Genomic DNA, 25263 nt, shown 5'->3' on the forward strand with positions numbered 1-25263 from the left:
AAACTCATCTTAATTGAGGGGCACATCAAACTTATGGTTACCTTTAAAGGGCCATTAAATCGGTGAATACAGAGGGCCAACTATTACTTCTTTGACATAATAATTGGTGTTCTTTAGTTTTTACCCAGTTTGGTTCCCCACATGTTGCTAAATGGCAACTCCCATCACTTTCCACCATAAGGACTGGTGATAATGGGAATTGCAATCCAATGATACGTGTGGCTCTACGGTTAAAGGACATTTTATAGTCACACATCATATCCTGACTCCTCCATGATGACATGGAGGACAACAATGGATCCCAAAGTGACCCATTTAAGGTAGAATCAGGTGCCAAACAGGGTTGTGTTATTGCCCCAACCTTATTTTCCATCTTCATTTCTATGATACTTCACCTAAGTTAGTGGGAAGTTTCCCACCAGAGTGGAAATCAGACAGATGGCAAGGTATTTAACCTCAGCAGAGTGTAAGCCAAAACCAAGCTCACAACATGTGTTATAGTACTCCAGTATGCTGATGATAACGCAGTCTGTGCACATTCAGAAGAAGACCTACAAGCCACTCTAAACGCCTTTGCAGAAGCATACGAGAAGCTCGACCTCTCACTGAACATCGAGAAAATCAAAGTGCTCTTCTAAAAGTCACCAGCCTATTTATTTATTTAAAACATTTATATTCCGCCCTTCTCACCCTGAAGGGGACTCAGGGCAGAGCACAGCAAATGCACGGCAAACATTCAATGCCGGGACACCAATTCACATACAATAAATAAACATTTAAAAACATTTATCAAAATATTAAAATACACCATTTAAAACCGTCCTAGTCATCCGCGTCAAATCTAATTGGCCCGGTCATCTTTCCTATTGCTGCTTTATTGCCCAATCCCTCTGCAATGCCAGAAATATAGCTCAATGGTGTAACATTAGAAAATGTTCGCCATTTCCGTTACTTTAGCAGCCACCTCTCCACAAAAGTCAACATTTGTGTGGTTTAATAATTGGTTTTAATGTTTAGATGTTTTTTTTTAATTTTATGGTTTTTAATGCATATGGTTATTTTATTTGTATATCTGTCTTATGTGGCATCGAATTCTTGCCTACTTGTAAGCCACTCCGAGTCCCCTTTGGGGTGAGAAGGGCAGGGTATATAGTAAATAAATAAATAACATTGACACTGCAGTACAACACTGTCTGAGCTCTGCGAGTGCAGCATTTTTCCAAATGAAGCAGCGAGTGTTTGAGGATTGGGACATCTGTAGGGATACCAAAGTGCTTGTTTATAAATCTTCCATCCTGGGATTTATAGTTTGATGAGGCACCAGAAGTCTGGCAGAGTAGACTAAAGACCTTGTAAACCATACAATCCAGTTCAAAGCAGATAATCTGAATTTTATGTAGCAGTGTAGAAAGGGCCTAAATCTGCACTGCCCTATATTCCAGTTCAGAGCAGATAATCTTTATTCAGAACTTGGATTATATGGCAGTGTAGATGGGGCCTCAGCATCAGAATCAGAGCTGTAGTGTTACAAGATCTTTGCCCTTCTCTGCCTTTCCAAATGACTGCTCCCAGGATTCCATAACATTGAGCCATGGCAGTTAAAGCGGGGTCAAACTGCATTTATTTGGCAGTGTAAATGCACCCTAAATCTAGTCTAATCTAGTTAATATAAACTCTTCTGCTTTTTTTCCCAATTTGCTAATGCATTGGCTGCTCCCCGTCTCTTGCGTTTTGTTTCTTCCCGTTTCAAAGTCCACCTGCCTCTCCTGCTATTAATAATTAGACTTAGTTCTTTCTTAATTCCAAACTTCATCTTCATCTCAGATCTTTAACAGAAGCCAAATGTTTATTTATGAATTTAATTATACTTTGCACTTTGGTGAAGCTCTAGAGCCCTCTTGCAAAGAGTTCTAAATAATTCTGCTATATTGCAAATCCCAGAGGTTGATGATAGCTGTTAAAACACTATCTGAGTGCTAGAATTGTATGGTGTGAAAGAAATCCGTAAAATATGTAGCTCTGTTTTAGAGGTGCATCTATACTGCACAATGAATGCTGCTTGACCCCACTTTAACTGCCATGGCTCAGTGCTGTGCAATCTTGGCATTTGTAGTTTGATGGGGGCAAAAGCACTCTTTGGTGGACGCTAAAGATCTTGTAAAATTTTCGTACATTGAGTAATGGCAGTTAAAGTGGTGTCAGACTGCATTTATGCTGCACTATAGATCCACCCTTGGTCTGCAGGCATGAGCCAACTTCGGCCCTCCAGGTGTTTTAGACTTAAACTTCCACAATTCCAAAACACCTGGTGGGGCCGACGTTTGCCCATGCCTGGTTAGTGTATGGCTTTTACTTTGGAGTTATTTCCTACTCTCATAAGCAGTGGCATATAAAAACTTGCACAGAAACCAAGGCACATCTACACTGTTTAATGCAGTTTGAATTACTGCGATGAGTAATTTAGTGACTGTCGCTAAATTGGAGGGTGGGGGAGGAAGGGGAAGTATAATCAAATATGAATGTTGTATAGATGTTAGAAAAGTATTGAATTGGTTCGTGCATATTTACATGTATATCGAATTGTTTCACATTTTTTTATGAACATGTACATTGGGGCCCCTGGTGGTGCAGTGGGTTAAACTGCTGAGCTGCTGAACTTGCTCACCAAAAGGCTGGCGGTTCGAATCTGGGGAGTGGGGTGAGCTCCTGCTATTAGGCCCAGTTCCTGCCAACCTAGCAGTTCGAAAACATGCAAATGTGAGGTCAATAGGTACCACTTCTGCAGGAAGATAACAGCACTCCATAGTCATGATGGCCACATGACCTTGGAGGTGTCTACGGACAACGCCGGCTCTTCGGTTTAGAAATAGAGATGAACACCACCCCCAGAGTCAGAAACGACTAGACTTAATTCCTGGGGAAACCTTTACCATTACCTGCCTGGATAAGAAAAGTTCCAGCTGCAGACATTCCTTGCTCTAAGACTTTGTTCCAAAGTTTTTGCAAGTTCCTTCCACTGAAATGTAGCCCATAGCACCTGGCATGTGTTGGTAGACTCCCATCCAATTACAGTCCAGAACTGACTCTGCTTAGCTTCCAGGATCAGGTAGGATCTGGCACAAAATAGGAATTATAGGCGCCTGCATGCCATGGAAACCCATTGCATGACCTCAGGTAAGTTGCATGCTCTCAGTCCTAGAAAAATTTGATAGGTTTGCCATTGGGTTGTAAACAAGAATAAAACACCGATACCGATTTATTATTAAAGTCATTTATTGTAACTCCAACTTCAAATAATTAAAAAAATGCCTATCTATTGAAAATAAGAATGCTGACTTTTCATGCCTGAGATAGCTGATCCATTGCCAGCACAGATTTCAGAACAGGATTGATTTGTCTTGTTAGCTGCCACAGGGGTCATTACTATCCTCATTTTCTCCTTAAGAGATAATCTTTTGAGGCCAGGATTTCCCTGAATTTCCAAGGCAGTGAGTCTGAATTAGTCAATATCTGCACAAAATGAGCTCATTCTATTCAGATTTCAGTTATATGTTCAAGCAGTTGCAGTACTATAGCAACCCCCTGTGGTCAGCAATGTATTTTCCCAACAAGAAGTGTTTCTACAAAACAGAAAATTCAGTTTGTAAAATGGTTGTGGTTAAGCCTACTGCTCTTGAACTAGATTAGCTGCAAACTTTTATCATTGGCTAATACTGCAGTTGCTCCTATGCATTTCCCTCCATTCATGGTGGCTGCTTGCAGAGAGAGTAGGAAACATTAGCCCTCCAAATCCTTTTAATGTCCACTTCCATAATCCCTTGCCAATGGCTCCATTGGGCGAGACTTGGGATTTCAAAACTGTCTGATGGACCAGAGAATACTCTCTTACCTATAAGTAGAGACAAGGCAGCGAGTGAAAGGATTGGGGTAAAAAAGGCCGAATGCAACCAGTTTTAAGACTGGCATGTTGCAAATATCACCTTGGATAGTGCCGGTTGCATCCTGACATTTCCAAATTGCTCCCTTTGTAGCTGGGTTGGCAAAAGCCACACTCGGAAGCAGCACATCATGTGGGGGATGGAAACATATGCTTCGGGTGCTGCTTGCAGCATGTGTTCGCTTGTGCCATTTTCAGAGCGCTTCATGTTCCTGTCATGATAGGCAGGGGGCAGAGCATCAAATCTCAAAAGCCTGGAAGCCTACCTCATTGAAGGCTGAAAGATCGGGTGGGAGACACTTGCCATGGGGGTAAACAAATACGGTCTGTTGCGTGATAGCTCCTTACAAGTTATACGAGAGCTCTCTTTGTGCTGAAACTTAGTTGGAATTTGCTGTGATGGTGTTACGGCACCATTAACAGCAGAATGGATTTATCACCCCCACAGAAACAAATCCATGTGGCACTTAATGGCTAAACCTCAAAAGAACATTCATTTTATGGTTCACCGGTATGTATTGATTTGCTCCAAGTCCTATCCTGATTCAACACAGCATGGCTTATGACTGAGCTTTTGAAGCGCAACTTTTCCGTCTCACCTATGAGACACACAAGATTTCCTCTCCACTATCTTATATGTCAGTTGATGCAGAGAATCTCAGAATCAGGCATGTGGGATAAGTCTCCACAAAATCCTCTAACACAAAGGGAAAAACTAACTTGCGCTAAGCTTTCACATCGTGCCCAGTATGAAAATGAGGCACCTGTGCTATCCTGCCACCTGAGAAGGAAATGTTTTTACCACAAACCCGGAAATACAGTGTAAAATTATTACCTTGTGTACACACAAACACACAGCAATATGTGTGGGACGGATTTGTTGTTCAGCTGGATTATCAAAGTGTACAGTAAGACCAAAAATGCTTCTCAGGGTCTTCCAGACATGCCCTATATCCCAGGTTTTCTGCTTCAAACGGGGTGATGAGTCTGCACTGTCAGATAATCTGGGATAAACAGAAAAACTGGGACCAGATCCTGGGATTAGGGCCTGTTTGGAAGGGTCCTCAGAAGTTGTGTGCTGGCTAGATAAGGCACTTCTAGATAAGGTACTTCTACTTCTTGTTAAGGAATCCAATGGAGGTCAGATTAGCAGCTGGAGCAAGAGATGGATAAGGATACTTAGGCCCTCCATGCTTGCAAACGTTTAAAAATGGGTTGTAATTTCCACCTGTGAAACAACCTCTCTAGGAATCTCTGGCTACTTCATCACACTAGAGAATGGATCCACTTTAAATCTGGTTTCTACCTCCTGAAGAATTCTGGGGTTTGTAGTTCAGTGAGACTGTTAAAGGATCCTCCCAAAACTACAAACCCCAGAATTCTGCTGGAGGCAGCAACCGGATATAGAGTGGATTCAATCTCTAGTCTGATGAACACATAGTTTTCCCTGGGCAATTCCTGTGGGAGATAATCACTAAGGGCCCTTCCACACAGTCTTATATCCCAAACTATCAAGGCAGAAAATCCCACAATATCTGCTTTGAACTGGCTTATCTGAGTCCATACACAGATAATGTGGGATTTTGTGCCTTGATATTCTGGGATAGAGGGATGTGTGGAAGGGCCCGAGTCATCTTGGAGGTCCTAGAAAGAACATCTTGATCAAATGCAGGAATAATCAAATCCACAAAAGTTAACCTCACAAATGTGGAGAGCAGACTGTATTTATGTTTACTGAAAAAATCTCTGGCTTGCACTTATTTGCCAGAAGTGGGGACCTTCTATGTAGCTGGACTCTAACATCTATCATCCCCATCCAGCATGGCTATTGGGCAGGGATGGCATAATCGGAAACTTCTGGACACCCACAGGTTCCCCACTTCTGCAGTAAGCCATCCTTTTAAATGACACTTGGTTATCTTCGAAAGAGATCAAGTAAATAACAATGTTGGGCAACGGGTGGAAAAGGCTTCTAAAGATGTGCGTAGGTGTATCCATGGCAAAGTATGTTAGAAAGAGAAAATAACTGTACAAAATGAGTCAGCACCTTCAGATCTCCAGAGGATGCATCTTTTTTTGCAGATGGAAAGATTTCAACACAGTCAGTGAATGTGCAGCTTGACTCAAGCTCTCTCTTGACTGCATTTGAAACTGATGCACTTTCAGGGGAAAAGGCACCACATCTGACAAAACAAGCTCCATATGAATGCAACATAGGAGAACTGTGTTACCAAGGCAGATGTTCGATAAAAACGAATCTTATAATGGTGACGAACCCACCCTTTCCTCTAAAAATGGCTACCTGTGGGTCACAAAGGCTAAGGCTGCTATAAAAGATTTTGTCTTGTCCACAAAGACAACTTGATCCTCCCAAGGAAGGTAATGTGGCTGTTCAAAACAGTTGTACATGTTCATCTTTTCAAGAAGTTACAAAGAACCACTGCTGGTGTTTCCACCCAACTGGTCACCAACAGATAAAGAACAAGCTCTAAACGAAAGTTACAAGTGCAATTGCAGATTCTCCGTGTGAATGCCGTCATTACAGGAGTGCCGTTTGGCATTGCTGCCATGATATTGAACGGTTTTTTCATCCTGACTCGTGATATTCCTCTAGGCTTGTGGCCTTCAAGACGTCGTTGAACTGCAACCCTATCTAGGGCCCTTCCACACTGCCATATAACCCAGAATATCAAGTCAGAAAATCCCACAATATCTGCTTTGAACTGGATTATCTGAATCCACACTGCCATATATTCCAGTTCAAAGCAGATAATGTAGGATTTTATTCAGCTGTGTGGAAGGAGCCATAGTCAATAGTGAGGCAGTGAGGCTATTGCAATTCAACAATATCTGGAGGGTTATATGTTGACACCCCATCCTTACTTACTCCTAACCGTAGAAACCTAGCATTTCAAGGGAAAGGGTGAGCTAAACCTTCTTGGCACACTTGGTTTTTTTATATATGGGTGTGTTGTCTTCCAAACATTCAAAGAAGCAATATCCACCTTGTAGTTGTCACCCAATGTGCTCTGTTTCCTTTTTACTCTTCAACAGTAATTTGCTCTTCAAATTAATTTTGGATTATTGTTGAACCTGACACTAGAAAACATCCCCACATGTCTGACTAGATTGGGCTCCACCACAAATGCCCGCTCCCCCTTCTGACGGAGTAGCGAGTATAGGGCGGTATCTTTGGCAAAGCCTTGGCGGCAGTGTAGTTCCTGCAAGTAATTCAAGACACGGTGGGCGGTAAAGTCAGAGAACAGCATGGCAGGAGTGCAGCACTCTGATGCAGGCACAATGTTGTAGAGCGAAGGGGACAAGCGGCGAAGCTCCAAAAAATAATGCCGACCCACCAGCTCTACCAGCAGCATGCTATAGAAGGCAAAAAATAGCAAGATAGGCCAAGTCAGACCAGAGCGCCTGGATGTCCAGGTGTACAGAAACCCCAGTAGTGTCCCGCAGAACATGCCTATTCCAAGCCACTCAAGGATTCTCATGGGCTCCGGGTTGAGATAATGTTGCAGTCGCTCAGGATGGTAGAGTTTCACATAAAGGGCATCACGGAGGTGCGACTTAGAGAACCGTGTTTGCAACAAGTGATGCAACACTGGAAAGAAATCTTCCTCCGGGACAGCATCGTCTTCCACCAGCAGAATGTAGTCCGAATTGTAGGCCCGAAGTGATTTCACAAGGCAATAGGAATAATCCCGCTTCTCCTTTTCAAAGCGGTTCAATGAGGGGTCTGGACCCTCACTGCCACTGTAGCGCTTCACTACAGCAAAGAATTTAGCAAGTAACTTGGCATCCTCGTGGCTGTCAGGATCAGTGTCCACATTGCAGATTAAGATTTTGTGGTGTTGGCAAGGGGCCCCACATTCCCAGAGAAGGCGGTGGAAGCGGGATGCCACCTGCAGCACGTAGTGGAACTCAAAATTCCTCTGCACTGTTATGATGGTGATCAGCAGCTGGGGTGGTAAGAAGGTCTCATCAAATAAGTTTCCACTGCCAAGTTGGGGGCCTCTAGCTGTCGAGTTGGGGGACAGCAGCTCCTCAAAGTAATGGAGGGCTTTTAGACCCTCCTCCTGGTTCTCCTGGATAAAATCTTGACTCATGGGGTTCAAGTACCAGTGTCGCACATAAAAGTAAGAATGGAGGAGCTGCTGGCAAGTTAGAGGAGCTAGCACACCAAATGTGGCAATTGTCAAGGCCAGGAATTGTATCCATGGGTTGGACCAACGGCAGAACCTTCCCCAAGGCAAAAATCTTCGTGGGAACATGGCTAAGACCGTGCAGTGGATGGCAACCCATAAGCTCAAGCCACGAGTATTTCATTCAGACCATCTTTTCTTTCTGGAGTAATGTTCCTTGTAGCTTACTCAATAGATTTGATTCTACAAAGAAAGGAAAACACAATTATTACCAAAATTCTTGAAACAGATACTCTTATCGCAATCTTTAAACTACTACTGGAGCCCCAGGTGGGGCAATGGATTTAACCCTTGTGCTAGCAGGACTGCTGACCGATAGGTCAGTGGTTCGAATCCGGGGAGAGCGGGTTGAACTTCCTCTGTCAGCTCCAGCTCTCCATGTGGGGACATGAGAGAAGCCTCCTACAAGGATGGTAAAACATCAAACATCTGGACATCCCCTGGGCAACGTCCTTGCAGACGGCCAGTTCTCACACCAGAAGCGACTTGCAAGTCGCTCCTGACTTGGAAATTCTCTAATTGCATACCTGGACAAATCTCTTTGGAAGGTGATAAGGTGCAGGAGCACTATATGTTAAAGGTGATAAATGTACATATGATAGTTAACATAGTGCAGTAATGTGAGCATTGGACCATGACCCCTGGAGACCAGGATTTGCCTTCCTACTTGGCCATGGAAACTTACTGGGTAAGTTTCTTGGACAACTCTCACACTCTCAGTCCCAGAAAACCCCATGATAGGTTCACTTCAGGGTCGAAAATAACTTGCAGGTACACAACAATGAAACAAATGGACATACAAATACCATCTCCAATTACAACTGCTCTAGAGCTTTATTAAATCACAAAGCTCTTGGAAGAATCTTCTGTGCCGGGGAGAACATGAGTAAAGAGAACATGAGAAGACAGAGCTGCCTGTTTCAACAGCCATTGCTCAAATGTGGCTATTCAGGTTTTTCAAGTTGGATATGTCACAATATGCAGTATGTTAGAGATGATACCATACATTGCACACAAAAGGAGATCCGGAGGAACAGGCGCTTTTTAAGCAGCTACTTTTGTCTTTCCACATTGATTTATTATACTCTGTGTGTGCGTGATGGAAAAATCACTTTCCAAATGAAAATTCTGCACTGAAAACCTCCAGTGCCTTGAAACAACTAAAATACTGAGAACTATAACATGCTGAAAACATGTTAACACATTAAATACTTGTGAATGATTCAGTGCATTTGGATTACAAAAGCTGTATTTCAGTCAATGTGTTGTTGAAGGCTTTCATGGCCAGAATCACTGGATTGCTGTGAGTTTTCTGGGCTGTATGGTCATGTTCCAGAAGCATTCTCTCCTAACATTTCGCCCACATTTATGGCAGGCATCCTCAAGGGTTGTGAGGTTATACTGGAGTCACCAGTAAATTTGGTCTCTGTTCAGTAAAACCAGATTAGGGTTCAATATACGGGTCAACATTTACATTTCACAAGTGAGGCCCATAACAAAATGTTGGGAAGTGCCCAGTTCAGGTTCTGGTGACGCCATTTTAAAAAGAGATATATAATTCTTTCCAGTCTCCTTTCTGGAGATGTATTTCCTAAGGAAAGAGCAAAATATGGACTGTCCTAGCAGTTAAGGATCTTCCTCTCCAAATGAAAATGTACATCCATTACAGCAACTTAAACTTCAGTTGAGGTTTTAGAAATACATTTTAGGCAACCAAAGAAAAAAGGCAGACATTACCCAGAAGATGCAAACAGAAAATTCTAGGTATGATTTTAGGCGTCTCGCTCTTCTGGACATGCCCTTTGCTATTATAATTTATTTGGTATGGAGCCCCCGGTGGCACAATGGGTTAAACCCTTGTGCTGGAAGGACTGCTGACCAAAAGGTTAGTGATTCAAATCCGGAGAGCGGGATGAGCTCCCGTCTGTCAGCTCCAGCTTCTCATGCAGGGACATGAAGCCTCCCATAGGATGGTAAAACATCCAGGCATCCCCTAGGCAACGTCCTTGCAGACAGCCAATTCTCTCACATCAGAAGTGACTTGCAGTTTTTTCAAGTCACTCCTGACATGAAAGAAAAACTGGTAGCCTTTTGGAATGACTGGGCTCTGCATCTCGCTCTCCACAATGCTAGAAATTTGAGGACTGAAGAAATTTTTCATGGAAATGCAGGATTCCTGAGATGTCAATACTCACATTTCACCTCTCTCCCGGAGCTACAACCCTACTTCTGTCCTTGGTATTTTGCCGTTTTCGCAACATTTTATAGGAAATGAACATAATTAGTATTTATTCTCAAGCCCCTTTTCCTCAACTATTTTTTAACATGTCAGCAAACTTTGGACTCCTTCCTGCGCATGACAAAACTAAATACGCAGTCATTCCAAAAGGCTACCAAATAAATTATAATACCAAAGGGCATGTCCAAGACAGAGCTACTCTGTTTCATGCATTTTAAAAAAATCCTCCCTTGCTCTTACTTTGGTAACCTGGTGACAAGTATTTCAACCATCAATGTTTTTTTTTTAAATAAAGTTTTAATCTATTTGTTTTTTCATTCAAGATGAGTCTACAGGGAAAATAATTCCTAAAACAATAAAATACATTGTGTGGAAAATTGTGTGTGTGTATTTTTCGAGAGAGGGCCAACACTTTCATGAGCTACTATAGCAGCGTTTCTCAACCTGGAGGTGGGGAGCTGGGGGGGGGGTCACGAGGTGGACTTCAGAGGGGTCTTCCTTTAACGTCATTCAAGTCATTGAATCTGAAACCACATAGGTTGTCTTTTAGAAGACCTCTGACTTCTCTGTGTAGCCTGACACTGAATGATGTTAAAACAGCTTTAAAATCATGGGTCATGAAGCAAAACCTTGAATTTTTCCAAAATGGTCTTGATGCCTGGGTTAAACAATGGTGAGAATGTTGAATGGTAATTTTGAGTAGGGGATAGTTCAGGCCATGATCTGTAGCACCTTCTGTTATATGTTCATTCATAACTTCTGTTATATGTTCATTCATAACTTCTGCTATATGTTCATTCATTATGAACAGGAAGCAAACTTTCTGACCCACCCTCGTACATCCTGCATATCAGATATTACATTACAATTCATAACTGTAGCAAAATTACAGTTATGAAGTAGGAACAAAAATAATTTTATGGTGACCCCCAACATGAGGAACTGTATTATGGAGTCGTGGCATTAGGAAGGTTGAGAACCACTGTTCTATATGGATCCGTGAACCCCCCCCCCCCCACCCCAAGTTTATGAATTGCCTTTATTCCATGTTGTTGTTGTGTGGGGTCAAGTCATTTCTGTCTCATGGTGACCCTAACAGAAACCTATTATGAGATTTCCTTGCAAGATTTCTTCAGAGCTGGTTTAACACTGACCTTCCTCTGAGTGTGATTTGCCCAAAGACACGCACTGGGTTTCTATGGCTGACAAACCCTGGCCTCTACAGTTGAAGTGCAATGGTCAAACAACTACATCACAACGACTCTGCGTTATCCCAATTTATTAAAATAAATCTTATTCATTCTCATTTTGATTTTCTTATCCACCTATTTACTCGTCAGCAAATTAGAAATTAAAGGAAGCAATATATATATATATATATATATATATAGAGAGAGAGAGAGAGAGAGAGAGAGAGAGAGCATTTTGGCCTTTCAGCTGATGGACCTTACACTTAATCAGGGAGTCCCATATGAGATTGCGCAACCGTATTTCCATCTATGAACCCACACAATCCCTTTGATCTTCCAGAGAGGTCCTTCTTTCGCTCCCGCACGCATTGCAAGTGTGACTTGCGGGGACAAGAGAGAGGACCTTCTCTGCGGTGGCCCCCCGGCTCTGGAACTCTCTCCCCAGAGATATTAGGCAAGCCCCCGCACTGGCAATCTTCAGGAGGAATTTGAAAACTTGGTTATTCCAATGTGCCTTCAGTAATTGAATGTAAGATTTTCCCTGAGCACACTTTGCTCAAAATGTCGTTAGAAGCACTTTATTTTATGGTTTGTGCAATGAAATCCTTCCTCATTCCTGGAGCCTCCTCCTTATAATTTACACTGTCCTATCTCCCAATGTTTTAAAATTTTTATCCTTGAATCTGGCCCTGCCTAGTGAAATTGATTGATTTTATATTATTGTGTAGTATATTATTTGATTTTGCATTTTATGTATTTTGCTTGGTTCTACTATTTTTTGTGTGTGTTATATTGTTTGTATTGTATTGATGGGCGTGGCCTCATGTAAGCCACACCGAGTCCCCCTGTGGGAGATGGAGCAGGGTATAAAGAAAGATTATTATTATTATTATTATTATTATTATTATTATCTGCACTACATTTATCCAGTCAAATTTCATTTGGAGGAAACTCTAATTGTCCTGGAAATTGATAAAGATAATATTGGTTAACAAAGCAGAAATATTCAAGTATAACCAGAAGATGTTTCAGCTTCTACCTTCTTCGGCTCCTCTGGCACAGAGTAAACGGTAACGAAAATAGAACACAGGAGATGGAATATTCTAAAATGTTTCATTTTCAGTTGGTAGCTCCTCTTAGTTTTACTCTCTAGGATGAAGCTGTGTCGTTTAAGACCCAAAAAGTAGAAATACTTCCTCATCCGGATTAGCATCGTTCACCTTGCTCAGATGGCAAACTTTGGAAATAGTCTTCAACTAGCTGGTATTTTTAAGGACCTTAATTTATAAAACCTCTGCCTGGTGACAAGTATTGGCTTTGCCAATTCAATCCTCCAAAAAAATATAGTTTACAGCACCTCATCCAAGTACTAATCAGAGTTTACAGTTTTTAGCTTCCAAGCTTAGGCAGGATCAGGTGCCTTTAGGGTAGAGAGTTTCCCATAGTGTGCTCCACAGAGCCCTTGAGGCTCCACTAGTGGTCGTGAGGAGCTCCATGTCAAGCGCTGCCATGCTGCTTCTCCTGCTCTTCCTTCTCCTCCTGCTCCCCGTGACAACGTAAGATAACTCTTCCTCCTTCCCCCCCCCTTCCCTTCCCTTCCCCATCTTTGTGACCAAGTCTGCCAGATGTGCAGCACATCTGAGTGAATTGGTTGGGAGGCGCAGGTTGGTGCACAAAAACAGAAAAGCCGAGTGCTCCAAGCTCAGAAACCACCAGCAGAGACCACAGGAGCAGAGCTGGGACAAGGAGTCAGCGAGCCAAGAGACTCAGTCAGGCAGTGAATGTGTTTGAAAGGCAGAAAAGAGAAAAGGAGAGAGGCTGAATATAAATAAAGCCTTATTATTATGTTATTATTTTAATAAGTCCTATGTTTATTCTATTTTGATGCTTTTAGGTTTTAATTTACACATTGCATGATTTTAATGTCAGCCACTTTGAGAGAGAAAAAGTGGAATATAACCACCAATACTGCTAATAATATCGAAAATAAAGTATTAGGACTGAAGTCCTCCAACATTTGGACCTTGACTTTGCCTTCCAATTATAATTTTGGAGCGAGGGAATACAATGTAGTGGTGAAAGGACAGCTCTTCAAGTGTTGGTTGTTTCCTTTAGAAGGCTTACAAAACGGAAGACCGAAAAAGATACAGTTCCTGTTTTCTTTGATGATTACACCGCAGTACTCATTTGTAATAGCAAAACCTCCGTTTATGGAAGGAGTGACTGTAAGAACACAGAAGTTATTAATTTGTCTACAATGGAGTGCATTTCAACTTGTCTGTGACACGGGACTTCGCACAATATAGTTCCCATTTCAGTGACTTTTGCCCTACTACAGGGAGTTCCCAACTTACAAACAAGATAGGTTCTGTAGATTTGTTCTTAAGTTGAATTTGTATGTAAGTCAGAACAGGTACATTTTAAAAGTGTAAGTAAAGGTAAAGGTAAATGTTTCACCTGACATTAAGTCTAGTTGTGTCCAACTCTGGGGGTGGGGTGGTCATCTCCATTTCTAAGCTGGAGAGCCAGCGTTGCCTGTAGACACCTCCAAGGTCATGTGACCAGCATGACTGCATGGAGCGCCAGTACCTATTGATCTATTCACGTTTGCATGTATTTGAACTGCTAGGTTGGCAGAAGCTGGGGCTAACAGTGGGAGCTCACCCTGCTCCCCTAATTCAAACTGCCGACCTTTTGGTCAGCAAATTCAGCAGCTCAGCTGTTTAACCCACTGTGCCACCGGGGCTCCTTTTAAAGTGTAACTCCTATCAAAAACATGTATTTTTAAGCTTTCAATAGCATAGGGAAGGGTTAATACCGCTGTGGTGTTTGTTTTGCTGTCTGTGTTCAGAAGATTCCAGCTCACTTTCTGTCCCTGTGATAATTGGCTTGTTATGGAAACAAGGATTGGGGATAAAGTTTCACTGGAGATCCCTTTTCAGGCATGATAACTCTTTCAGGAGTGAATTTCCCTTCCAAGGGGTAGATTTCTCTCACTTCCTGTTGTCTCACCCCGTTCTTAACTATGAGTTGTTTGTAACTCAGGGACTCTGCCTGTATTCAGTAAAACAGGAGCGGAGCGCAGGGAGCATACCACTCCTCTGCTGCACCAGCTCCACTGGCTGCCGATTTGCTACCGGGCTCAATTCAAAGTGCTGGCGTTGGCCTTTAAAGCCCTAAACGGTTCTGGCCCATGCTACCTATCCAAACGTATCTCTGCCTATCAGCCCGCCAGGACCCTAAGATCTTCTGGGGAGGCCCTGCTCTCTATCCCGCCTGCTTCACAGGTGCGGCTGGCGGGGACGAGAGACAGGGCCTTTTCTGTGGTGGCCCCTCGGCTGTGGAACGCCCTTCCTATGGAGGTAAGATCAGCCCCCTCGCTAATGGTGTTCCGAAGGAGATTAAAAACTTGGATGTTTGAACAGGCATTTGGTTAATCAGTGCAATGAATGTGACGATTACAGGAATGGAAATATGGACGACGAATTTGGATCACGACTCTAGTTATGAGATGCATTGTGTTGTTATTGTTGTGTCAATATTGTATATTGTGCTCTAATGGTTTTAAATTGTATATCGTTGATTGATCTTATCCTTGTTGTAAACCGCGTTGAGTCGCCTGTTAGGCTGAGAAACTGCGGTATACAAGTAAAGTAAATAAAATAAATAAATAAATAAATAATGGCAATGCAATCAGAAGAAATTATAAGAGGTGCCTAATAGCACTTTTGAGACAAATTTGGAAGAAGAAGAAAAAACTAGCATAAGCTTTCATGGACTCTGGGCAGCTAATAAAATATATTGAGTCCATACAGCTTATGACTGAAATTTCTTCTTCAAAGGTGTTGAGAGATTATTTTGTTTGTCACTGCTAAAACAGATGGAAAGGATAGCCTTTTTAATTGCTAATTATGGTAGACAGAGCGAGGCAGATGCCTCAAGAAAATGATTTTCTGCACCACAAAAGGGAAGCTAATTATTTGCTATTTAATTTGTTATTATTACATTTTGACTGGCAGGGATGAGAAATGGGCTTGTGGGAGTTTGGTGTCAAAGTTGCATTAATACACCGCAGGACTCTGGGAAACCAGGGTACGAATCCATACCTGGCCATGAAAACCAATCAGGTGACTGTGGGCATGTTGCACTCTCAGCCTCAGAGGAAGGCAATGGCGAATCTCAACTGAACAAATCTTCTCAAGGTAACACCTTGATACGATCATTTTAGGGTCATCAAAACTTGGGAGTTGAAGGCCACATGCAACATACATACAAAATTTATTTTATTATTATTATTATTTTACTAATGTATGCATTCAGGAATACAAGGGTTAAATAATACAGCCCTTTCTTGGGATTATTTGGGGCGCTGGTTCAGAAAATTGTATTGCATCAGCTCTAGTTTTTAAAGAAGAAACCTTTCATGGTTTTCTATAGGAAAGCAGATGACAATTAGTATATGGCATATGTCATGTATCTCAAAAACTAGAGCTGATAAGGGAGAACTGGTGCCAGTTTTGGAATCAGCAAGTAAAATATACTCAGACACAGGTCTAATACCTGAGACACAAAAATACATGTTGAAAGATATATTTAAAGTATGTTCTAATAGGCTATCTTTTGTATCTACAACCTTTTTTGGAATCATAGAAGAATAGACTTAGAAGAGACCATATGTGCCATCTAGTCCAACCCCCTGCCATGCAGGAAAAGAACAAAGTATCCCTGACAGATGGCCACCCAGCCTCTGTTTAAAAGTTTCCAAGGAAGGAACGTCCACCACACTCAGAGGCAGGGAGTTCTATTGCTCAACAGCTTGTACGGTCAGGAAGCTCTTCCTAACATTGGCACAAATATTAGATACACCTAAATTTGAATACTGGTGGGGTTGGGGGAGGATTTATTTTGTCATTTGGGAGTTTGTTTGTTTTTTGTCGTGTCAGGAGTGACCTGAGAAACTGCAAGTCGTTTCTGGTGTGAGAGAATTGGCGGTCTGCAAGGATGTTGCCTAGGGGATGCTCGGATGATTTGATGTTTTATCATCCTTGTGGGAGGCTTCTCTCATGTCCCCACATGAGGAGCTGGAGCTGATAGAGGGAGCTCATCCGCCCCTCCCCATTTGGGAGTTGTACTTGCTGGGATTTATAGTTAACCTACAATCGAAGAGCATTATGAACTCCACCAATGATGGAATTGTACCAAACTTGGCACACAGAACTTCTATGACCAACAGAAAATACTGGAAGGGTATTTTAACAAAAAGGGTATTATAACAAAAATAATGTTATGGCTAAGTGTCACCAACAATATGAGGAACTGTATTAAGGGGTCACGGCATTAGGAAAGTTGAGAAACACTGCTCTAAAACTTTATGCAAATCATTCATAAGGATGTTAAACAAAAGATGTCCCATTTTCTTTTTCTTTTAGTATATTATACTACTAGCGTGCAGTATTAGTAGGGGTTGTAGTTTTTTTTATATAGTCTGACTTTATGTGTTGTTGTAGATTACATTAAAAATTGAAAAATGCAACAGGTTGAAGGCATGCAAGAAGACTTCTAAATACAGGAAGAAATGGACTTTACCCACAATATGCATACCGTTTACCTAGAAATAAAAGTTAAGCAACTTCACTTTGCAATCTACTATTTCTGCACACACACTTATCATAAAGATAACCCCATTGAACAGAATAAGCAGCCAAGTGTTCCACTGTTAACAGCTTTGAGGCACCAAGTTTTTTGTTTTCAAACAGGCAGCATTCAATCCCTTTCTAATTTTAATGTTTAATTCTTCCCACCTTCTGAGAAAAAGATTTGCTCACCTTAAAAAGCAGAAGAGATCTTTGGGGATTAAAGGTAGTTTAATACAGGTGAAGTTGGGCAAAGGAGAAGAGGGGTATATAAATACCAGCAGATCTCTCTCCCCGGCTCCCTTCACTTTGGACAGCTGTTATTTTAAGAACAGAGGCATTGCTGGGCTGAGATTATGGTCACCAGAGGTCAATGTAAGATATTTTGGGGGGAAAAAACATCCATTCTCATAGGCAGTCAACTGATTAAAATTCTATGAGCGGCTTACAGGAATTAAATCCAACTGAACTCCAGTAAAACAAAGTCAAAGATGTAACAGAGCTAGAAAAGAATCAAAAATTAATTTAAAACAGAACAGGAGAGGCCCTTCTTCCATATGTGGCACATTTCAAAGCAAGCAAAAAGCGACTGGTTTATGATTTCTTGCTCCAAGAAAAAAGGGTAAATTTTGTAATGCTTTAGCTGGGCATTATGAATAAAGGTTTGGGTAGTAAATATGGATTGTGTTGTTGAAGACTTTCATGGCCAGAATCACTGGGTTGCTGTGAGTTTTCCAGGCTGTATGGCCATGTACCAGAAGCATTCTCTCTTGACATTTTGCCACATCTATGGCAGGCATCCTCACAACCTCTACCATAGATGTGGGCAAAACGTCAGGAGAGAATGCTTCTGGAAAATGGCCAGATAGCCTGGAAAACTCATAGCAACTCAGTAAATATGGATTATTTCTTCAACAAACGATGGCAGCAGCAAGAAAATGGACTGAAGCTCCAACAACTGAAAAAAGTATTGTTAAATACTCCCAAATAAATATAGATTTTAAGCCAATTGATTGAGGGATTTTTTTTAAGCTTGGAAATAGATAAATGGGGTTTTTTTAGCTATAAGAAGTCTAATGATTCTATAACTGGTGGTTCACTAGTAATTGTAGGATTATATATTTAGAACTGTAATGGTAGAATAATATTTTTCTGTTATTTAAGTTTGAACTGGAGGGGGTCTGAGCCTTTTAGTATTTTAGTTAGTATTCAGTGCTTAGTAAGTTTATCTTCAAAGTTTTTGGGATGCATTTACACTGTAGAATTAATGCAATTTGAGACCATTAATTACCATGGCTCAATGCTACAAAATCATGGGATTTGTAGTTTTACAAAGTTTTTAACCTTCTTTGCCAAATCAGGCTGGTGTTTCACCAATTTCACAGCACTGAGACATGGCAGTTAAAGTGTGATCAAAATGCATTATTTTTGTCATGTCAGGAGCGACTTGAGAAACTGCAAGTTGCTTCTGGTGTGAGAGAATTGGCCGTCTGCAAGGACGTTGCCCAGGGGACACTTGGATGTTTTGATGTTTTATCATCCTTGTGGGAGGCCTCTCTCATGTCCTCGCATGAGGAGCTGGAGCTGGCAGAAGGAGCTCATCCATGCTCTCTCCAAATTTGAATCTTTGACCTGTCGGTCTTCAGTCCTCCAGGCACAAGGGTTTAACCTACTGCGCAACCAGGAACTCCAACAGCATTAAAATTCCACAATGTAGATGCACCCTTAATTTTATAGTTTTGGTGTTGTGTTTTAGTTTAGTTTCAGGTGGAGCATGCAATTCTGGAAGTTGTAGTTTTGCAAAGTCTTTAACCTTCTCTGCCACAGAGTGCTAGCACCTCATCAGCAGATTCCACAGCATTGAGTCATGGCAGTGGTGTCAAATTGCATTGATTTTACAGTGTAGAGGCACCCCTGGAAAGTTACTTCTGGACTACGGTTTCATGCAGAACTGAAGTACAGTTGTCCAAAATGGAACTTTGCCAAGCTTTATCTCCCTGTGGGAAGCAACACCACAACAGCGCACACAGGAATCCACCAACAGCGGAAACGAAACACACCCTGATGACAAGAAGAGTCAAAACTGCTGGAATCATTTTGATCCAACGGAGCGTGCCATACAGTGGCTCTAAATATAGCCAGCTCTAAATATAGATGGGAAAGGACTACACTCCCCCACCCAAACAAAGAAAGCAAGACTAAGTGTATATCATAAGGCAAAAATCCCACTCTTAAAAGGCAATTTGTGGGAGGAAAAAACCTTAAAATTGTATTTGCCTGGAATGAACTTTTCCTCCAACTATTATCTTAGGGAGAGCCAATAAATGTTGAGGATCCTGTATTCAGAAAATACTCCAAAATTTCAATATGGGTGGTTGAGAGCCTGGCACCTTTGCTTTCTGATGATTCGGTGCACACAAAACTTTGCTCCAGGCACAAAATGATTATAAATACTTTGTTTAAACACGCTATGCATGTATATGGATTTCACCTTTGGACTTTGGTCCCGTCTTCAAGATTCATTTTCTATTTATGGTACAATTATTACATTGTCCCCGGTGGTGCAGTGGGTTAAACCTTTGTGCCGGCAGGACTGAAGACCGACAGTGTGGATGAGCTCCCTCTGTCAGCTCCAGCTCCCCATGCGGGGACATGAAAGAAGCTTCCCATAAGGATGGTAAAACATCAAAACATCTGGCCATCCCCTTGCAGATAACCAATTCTCTGACACCAGAAGCGACTTGCAGTTTCCCAAGTCGTTCCTGACACGAAAAGAAAAAGAAAACACTGTCCATTCAATTGGTCTATGCTTACTTAAGACGTTTCTAATTGGCTCTCTATTACTAAGCAAGCAAACTGGTGGAAAACAACAGAAACTGAAAGTTTGTATTTTCTTCAAGTGACCCTGAGTTGCTGGGAAGCGCCCAGCCGGCACCAGCTTATCCTTTGGTAACAAGTTACAGCAAGAATGCTGTGTGAAAGAAGAGAGAGGTTAGGCAAGAAGGCGACTCCTTAAACTGATGTGGCAGCTCTTTCTCCAAGCTGCACTTTTGTCTGTTTACCTTCTACAGGTGGGACCTAGAGTTCGTGCATTTGGCCCGCCCGTTGTGTTTGATTTTTATTATGTTATCTTGCACTGTTTGTTTTATTCTGTTACTTTATGTATTTTGTTGTTTTGTTTTGTTTCTATTTTGCTGTATTATTTTTGGGCTTGGCCTCATGTTAGCCGCCCCGAGTCCCCTTTGGGGAGATGGTGGCAGGGTATAAATAAAGATGATGATGATGATTATTATTATTATTATATCCCTCCCCTCCAAACTACATCTATTATATTTCGGCCCTGAAAAGTCTCCTGCCCCTGCCTGACTATCCATCCATCCATCTAATACAGGGGTCCTCAAACTTTTTAAACAGAGGGGGGCCAGGTCACAGTCCCTCAAACTATTGGAGGGCCGGATTATAATTTGAAAAAAAAAAACATGAATGAATTCTTATGCACACTGCACATATCTTATTTGTAGTGCAAAAACCCCCAAACAAATCCATTTTAAAACAATACAATAATTAAAATGAAGAACTATTTGAACAAATATAAACTTATTAGTATTTCAATGGAAAGTGTGGGCCTGATTTTGCCTGATGAGATAGGATTCTTGTTGTTGTGTGCTTTCGAATCGTTTCAGACTTAGGTTGACCCTGAGTGAGGGCCGGATAAATGACCTTGGGGGGCTGTATCTGGCCCTTGGGCCTTATTTTGAGGACCCCTGATCTAATGCGTGTGTGTATACACACAGACTCAGTGGGAGAGGAGAGGGAGCAGGAGAGAGTTCTGGTGCCTCATCAAACTACAAATTCCAAGATTCAAGACACATACACAGAGAGAGGGAGAGTTCTGGTGCCTCATCAAACCACAGAGGGATGAGCTCTTTCTGTCAGCTCCAGTTCCCTATGCGGGGACATGAGAGAACCCTCATACAAGGATGATAAAACATCAAAACATCCGGCCATCCTCTGGGCAACGTCCTTGCAGACGGCCAATTCTCTCACACCAGAAGCAACTTGCAGTTTTTCAAGTAGCTCCTGACACAGAAAAAAAAATCAAATCACAAATTCCAAGATTCAATAAATATACATTTGCATGTGTGCGCATGTGTGCATATTATGTTTGGGAAAACTCCCAAAAATACAGCAGAGCATCCAAAAACCCAAACAGGCTACTTATGTAGTGGAGCGTTCAGCTCACAGCAAGCAGTGTTGTGGCTGGAAAAGAATTTAGAGCTTAGGAGGCACCGAATCAAAGTCCAATGTTTAAAGCTACGAAATGTTTGTTTACAAAGACAATAACTACATGAATAGTAAAGAACTGGGTCTGAGCTACTCTATAACCCATCTCTTCTAGGGTGCAAACGAGAGGGGGAAATCTCCAAGCGCTATATCTCTCCTGACACACCCAAGCAGAGAGAGATCACAATACACACCGATATGTAAAAAGCAGAAGTGTGAAACAAAACCGTGCATCTCCAAAGTATCAATTTGACATAACTAATCAGAATGAAAGCAGAAAGAGAGAACAAATAGATATATTCCAACTGTCATCAGCCTATTCTAAAGCTAACTGTTCCTCATTGAGATTGCAGACTTGGGCAGTGTGGGATTGAATTCCATCCCAAGGTTCACCACATGCATATGTGTTGAACCTTGGGATGTGTTGTTTGGTGAACTTTTTGGCAGAGAAGGCAAAAGACCTTGCCGGATTCCATAGCATTTTTGAGTCATAGCAGTGAAAGATCTATCAAACTGCATTACCTCTACCATGTGGATGCACCGATGGATTGTGCTATGTTTTTTTATAAAACTCTATATATGTTCATAATGTATCTAAAGCACAATCTGAAGACCTGAAGAACTGATCAGGTGGAGGATAACATGGTATAAGTTAACCATGCCACTGGTTGGGACTTCACTCTGTGAAGACTGTGTGTTGACCGGCTGTGCACCAAACTCCACACATTAAAAAATAAACTCATGCACAGGCAGCTTCTAAGTAAGTAATAATATACTTGCAAAACTATTCATATAATCTTAGACACATGAAATGATATATGTATATATTATATAAATTATATTAGATAAATGGAGCCAGAAGTGACTTGCAGTTTCTCAAGTCGCTCCTGACACGACAAAATATATATAGATAAATTAGATGTAATGTTATATTTCATATGGTATACACCAGGGGTCCTCAAACTAAGGCCGAGGGGCCGGATACGGCCCTCCAAGGTCATTTACCTGGCCCTCGCTCAAGATCAACCTAAGTCCAAAACAACTTGAAAGCCCACAACAACAGCAATCCTATCTCATCAGCCTAGTAAGTTTATATTTGTTAAAATTCTTCTACATTTTAATTATTGTATTGTTTTAAAGGATTTTTTGCACTACAAATAAGGTATGTGCCGTTTGCATAGGAATTCATTCATGCTTTTTTCACACTATAATCCGGCCCTCCAGCAGTTTGAGGGACTGTGACCTGGCCCTCTGTTTAGAAAGTTTGAGGACCCCTGGAATACACACACACACACACATATATGTATGTATATACATATGCACACACATATAAGATGCACTTATGGGCTGTTCTAGATTTTTAAAAACTTCTACATATATACACATTCATAATGTATATAACAATAACACACTCATAAAACCACATGTGTGCATTATATTAGACATTAAACCATTTATATTTATAAAACATATATGTATATATTATTTATATTATATATGCACACATATACACATATATAGAGATAGATATACACACACGTGTGTGTATATTAGACATTAAACCATATATATATTTATAAAACTACATATATGTATATTTTATATTTTATATATACACACACACATATATATATACACATATATATGTGTATATATACATATAGATAGGTATAGATATATACACATATGTGTGTGCATTATATTTGACATTAAACCATATATATTTATAAAACGACATATATGTATATAAACACACACACATATACACATATGTGTGTGTATATATACACCCATATATACCATATATATATATAGCTATAGATATACTATATCTATATATACACTCACACTTGTGTGTTATATTAGACTTTAAACCATATATATATATACACACACACACACCACACACACACACACACACACACACACATATATATACATACAGGTAATATATATATATGGTTTAAAGTCTAATATAACACACACGCACGCACACACATATATACTACCTATACCTAGAGTACACACACACACATACACATATACATATAGACATATATAGATAGATCTATTATACACACAAGCACACTCTCGTCCTCTCCCACTTTAGGGGAGCCTTTGGCACAACACAATCCATGTGACTGAAAAATCCAATTAGAAAAAGTAAATAAATGCAAAGTATTCCCTGGCTCCCGAGGGCAGGAAGGCAACGAAGGCAAAGGGGAAGACATGGGCACTTCCTACCCCAAAAACAACACCTGGGTGGCCGTCTGCCTTGAGCCCCCCTGCTCTGGGTCCCTGGGCCTCTGCAAAGGGGGCTGGCTCTCTTCTCCCTTGGGCGTGGGGCGGAGAGGGGCCCAAGGGGCAGCTCAGCTCACCCGCCAGGATCCCCCGCAATCCGCGACCCGAAGCCGGGGAATCCACCTTCTCCTCCTCTCCTCTCCTCTCCTCTCCTCTCCTGGCGCCGGCTCTTCCTCGGGCCTTTCCCCGCCAAGAGGGGGAAGAGGGCTCGCTCAGCCTCCCTGCAGCCCGGCGCCTCCTCACCTCCCTTTCTTGCGCCGCCAGGAGCAGAAGCAGCATCAGCAGCCAGGCAGAGAAAGGAGGAGGAGGAGGAATTACAGGGGAGGAGGGCCAGGCATGTGACGAGGGGAGAGAGAGAGAGAGAGCCCAGGGTGAGATTGAATTGCAATGCAGCTCGGTGCTTGGAAGTCCCTCTGGATCTAGGCCTAAGGTTGCATTCATTCAAGTGGTATTTGCTGCACTCCTAAGTCCTTGGCAGTCCCTCTGCATTCAAGTATGAGGTGGGATTGCAGTGGGACCAGGTGAAGGCAGGTATTTAAAAGTCCCTCTGGATCCAGGCATAGGATTGAATCCAGGAATCGTTGACACAGTCAATGACATTAGATGCAACTTGGTATTTGGAAGTCCCCCTGGATCCAGGAATAAGGTTGCGTTCAAGTGGCATTTGCTGCACTTCTAGGTCTTTGGAAGTCCCTCTGGATTCAAGAGTGAGGTGGGATTGCAATGGCACCAGATACAGCCAGGTATTTGGAAGTCCCTCTAGATTCAGGCATAAGATTGAATCCTACAATTCTAGGCTCAGTCAATGGCATTAGATGCAACTTGAGGTGGAATTTCAATGCACCAGATATAGCCAGGTGTTTGGAAGTCCCTCTGGATCCAGGTATAAGATTGGATCGTAGAATCCTAGGCACAGTCAATGGCATTAGGTGCAACTTGGTATTTGGAAGTCCCCCTGCATACAGGCATAAGGGTGCATTCAGGTGGCATTTGCTGCACTTAGATCCTTGGAAGTCCTTCTGCATTCACAAATGAAATGGGATTGCAATGGCACCAAATGCAGCCAGGTATATGGAAGTTCCTCTGGACCCAGGCATAGGAATTAATCCTAGAATCCAACACACAGTGTCATTAGATGCAACTTGATATTTGTAAGTCCCACTGGATTCAGGCATAAGATTGAACCCAGAAACAGTCAGTGGGATTAGATGCTTCTTGATATTTGGAAGTCCCTCTGGATGCTGGCATAAGGTTGCATTAAAGTGGCATTTGCTGCACCTGGGTCCTTGTCAGTCCCTCTGGATTCAAGAGTGAGGTGGGATTGCAATGCACCAGATGTAGCCAGTCAGGTACTTGGAAGACCCCATGGATCCAGGCATAAAGTTGAATCCTGGAATCCTAGACACAGTCAATGGTATTAGATACAACTTGATATTTGGAAATCCCTCTGGATTCTGGCATAAGGTTG

At 41.8% G+C, this 25263-nt stretch overlaps 2 protein-coding genes across 3 annotated transcripts in view; one reads left to right on the top strand and one right to left on the bottom strand.

The window, feature by feature from the left end:
* The window catches only part of LRRC19 (leucine rich repeat containing 19), a 180265-nt gene that overhangs the window by 37700 nt on the left and 117302 nt on the right, over positions 1-25263 (top strand). The window lies entirely within an intron of this gene.
* On the bottom strand, positions 3256-24107 carry PGAP4 (post-GPI attachment to proteins GalNAc transferase 4). Of its 2 annotated transcripts, none has more exons than XM_060762467.2 (2): positions 23873-24107; positions 3256-8331 (listed from the first exon to the last, which is right to left on the bottom strand). In XM_060762467.2, the coding sequence occupies exon 2, from the start codon at positions 8215-8217 to the stop codon at positions 7003-7005; it is 1215 nt and encodes a 404-aa protein (XP_060618450.2). In that variant the 5' UTR covers positions 8218-8331; positions 23873-24107; the 3' UTR covers positions 3256-7002. The 2 variants fall into 2 exon arrangements, with proteins under 2 accessions (XP_060618450.2, XP_060618451.2); XM_060762468.2 differs by having other exon boundaries at positions 24039-24104.

Source organism: Anolis sagrei, chromosome 2 (assembly GCF_037176765.1).
Source record: "Anolis sagrei isolate rAnoSag1 chromosome 2, rAnoSag1.mat, whole genome shotgun sequence".
NCBI classification, from domain to species: domain Eukaryota; kingdom Metazoa; phylum Chordata; class Lepidosauria; order Squamata; family Dactyloidae; genus Anolis; species Anolis sagrei.

What these genes read in the sequence shown, in the direction of transcription:
- PGAP4 (XM_060762467.2), bottom strand. Translation starts at nt 8,217, where the DNA reads ATGTTCCCACGAAGATTTTTGCCTTGGGGAAGGTTCTGCCGTTGGTCC.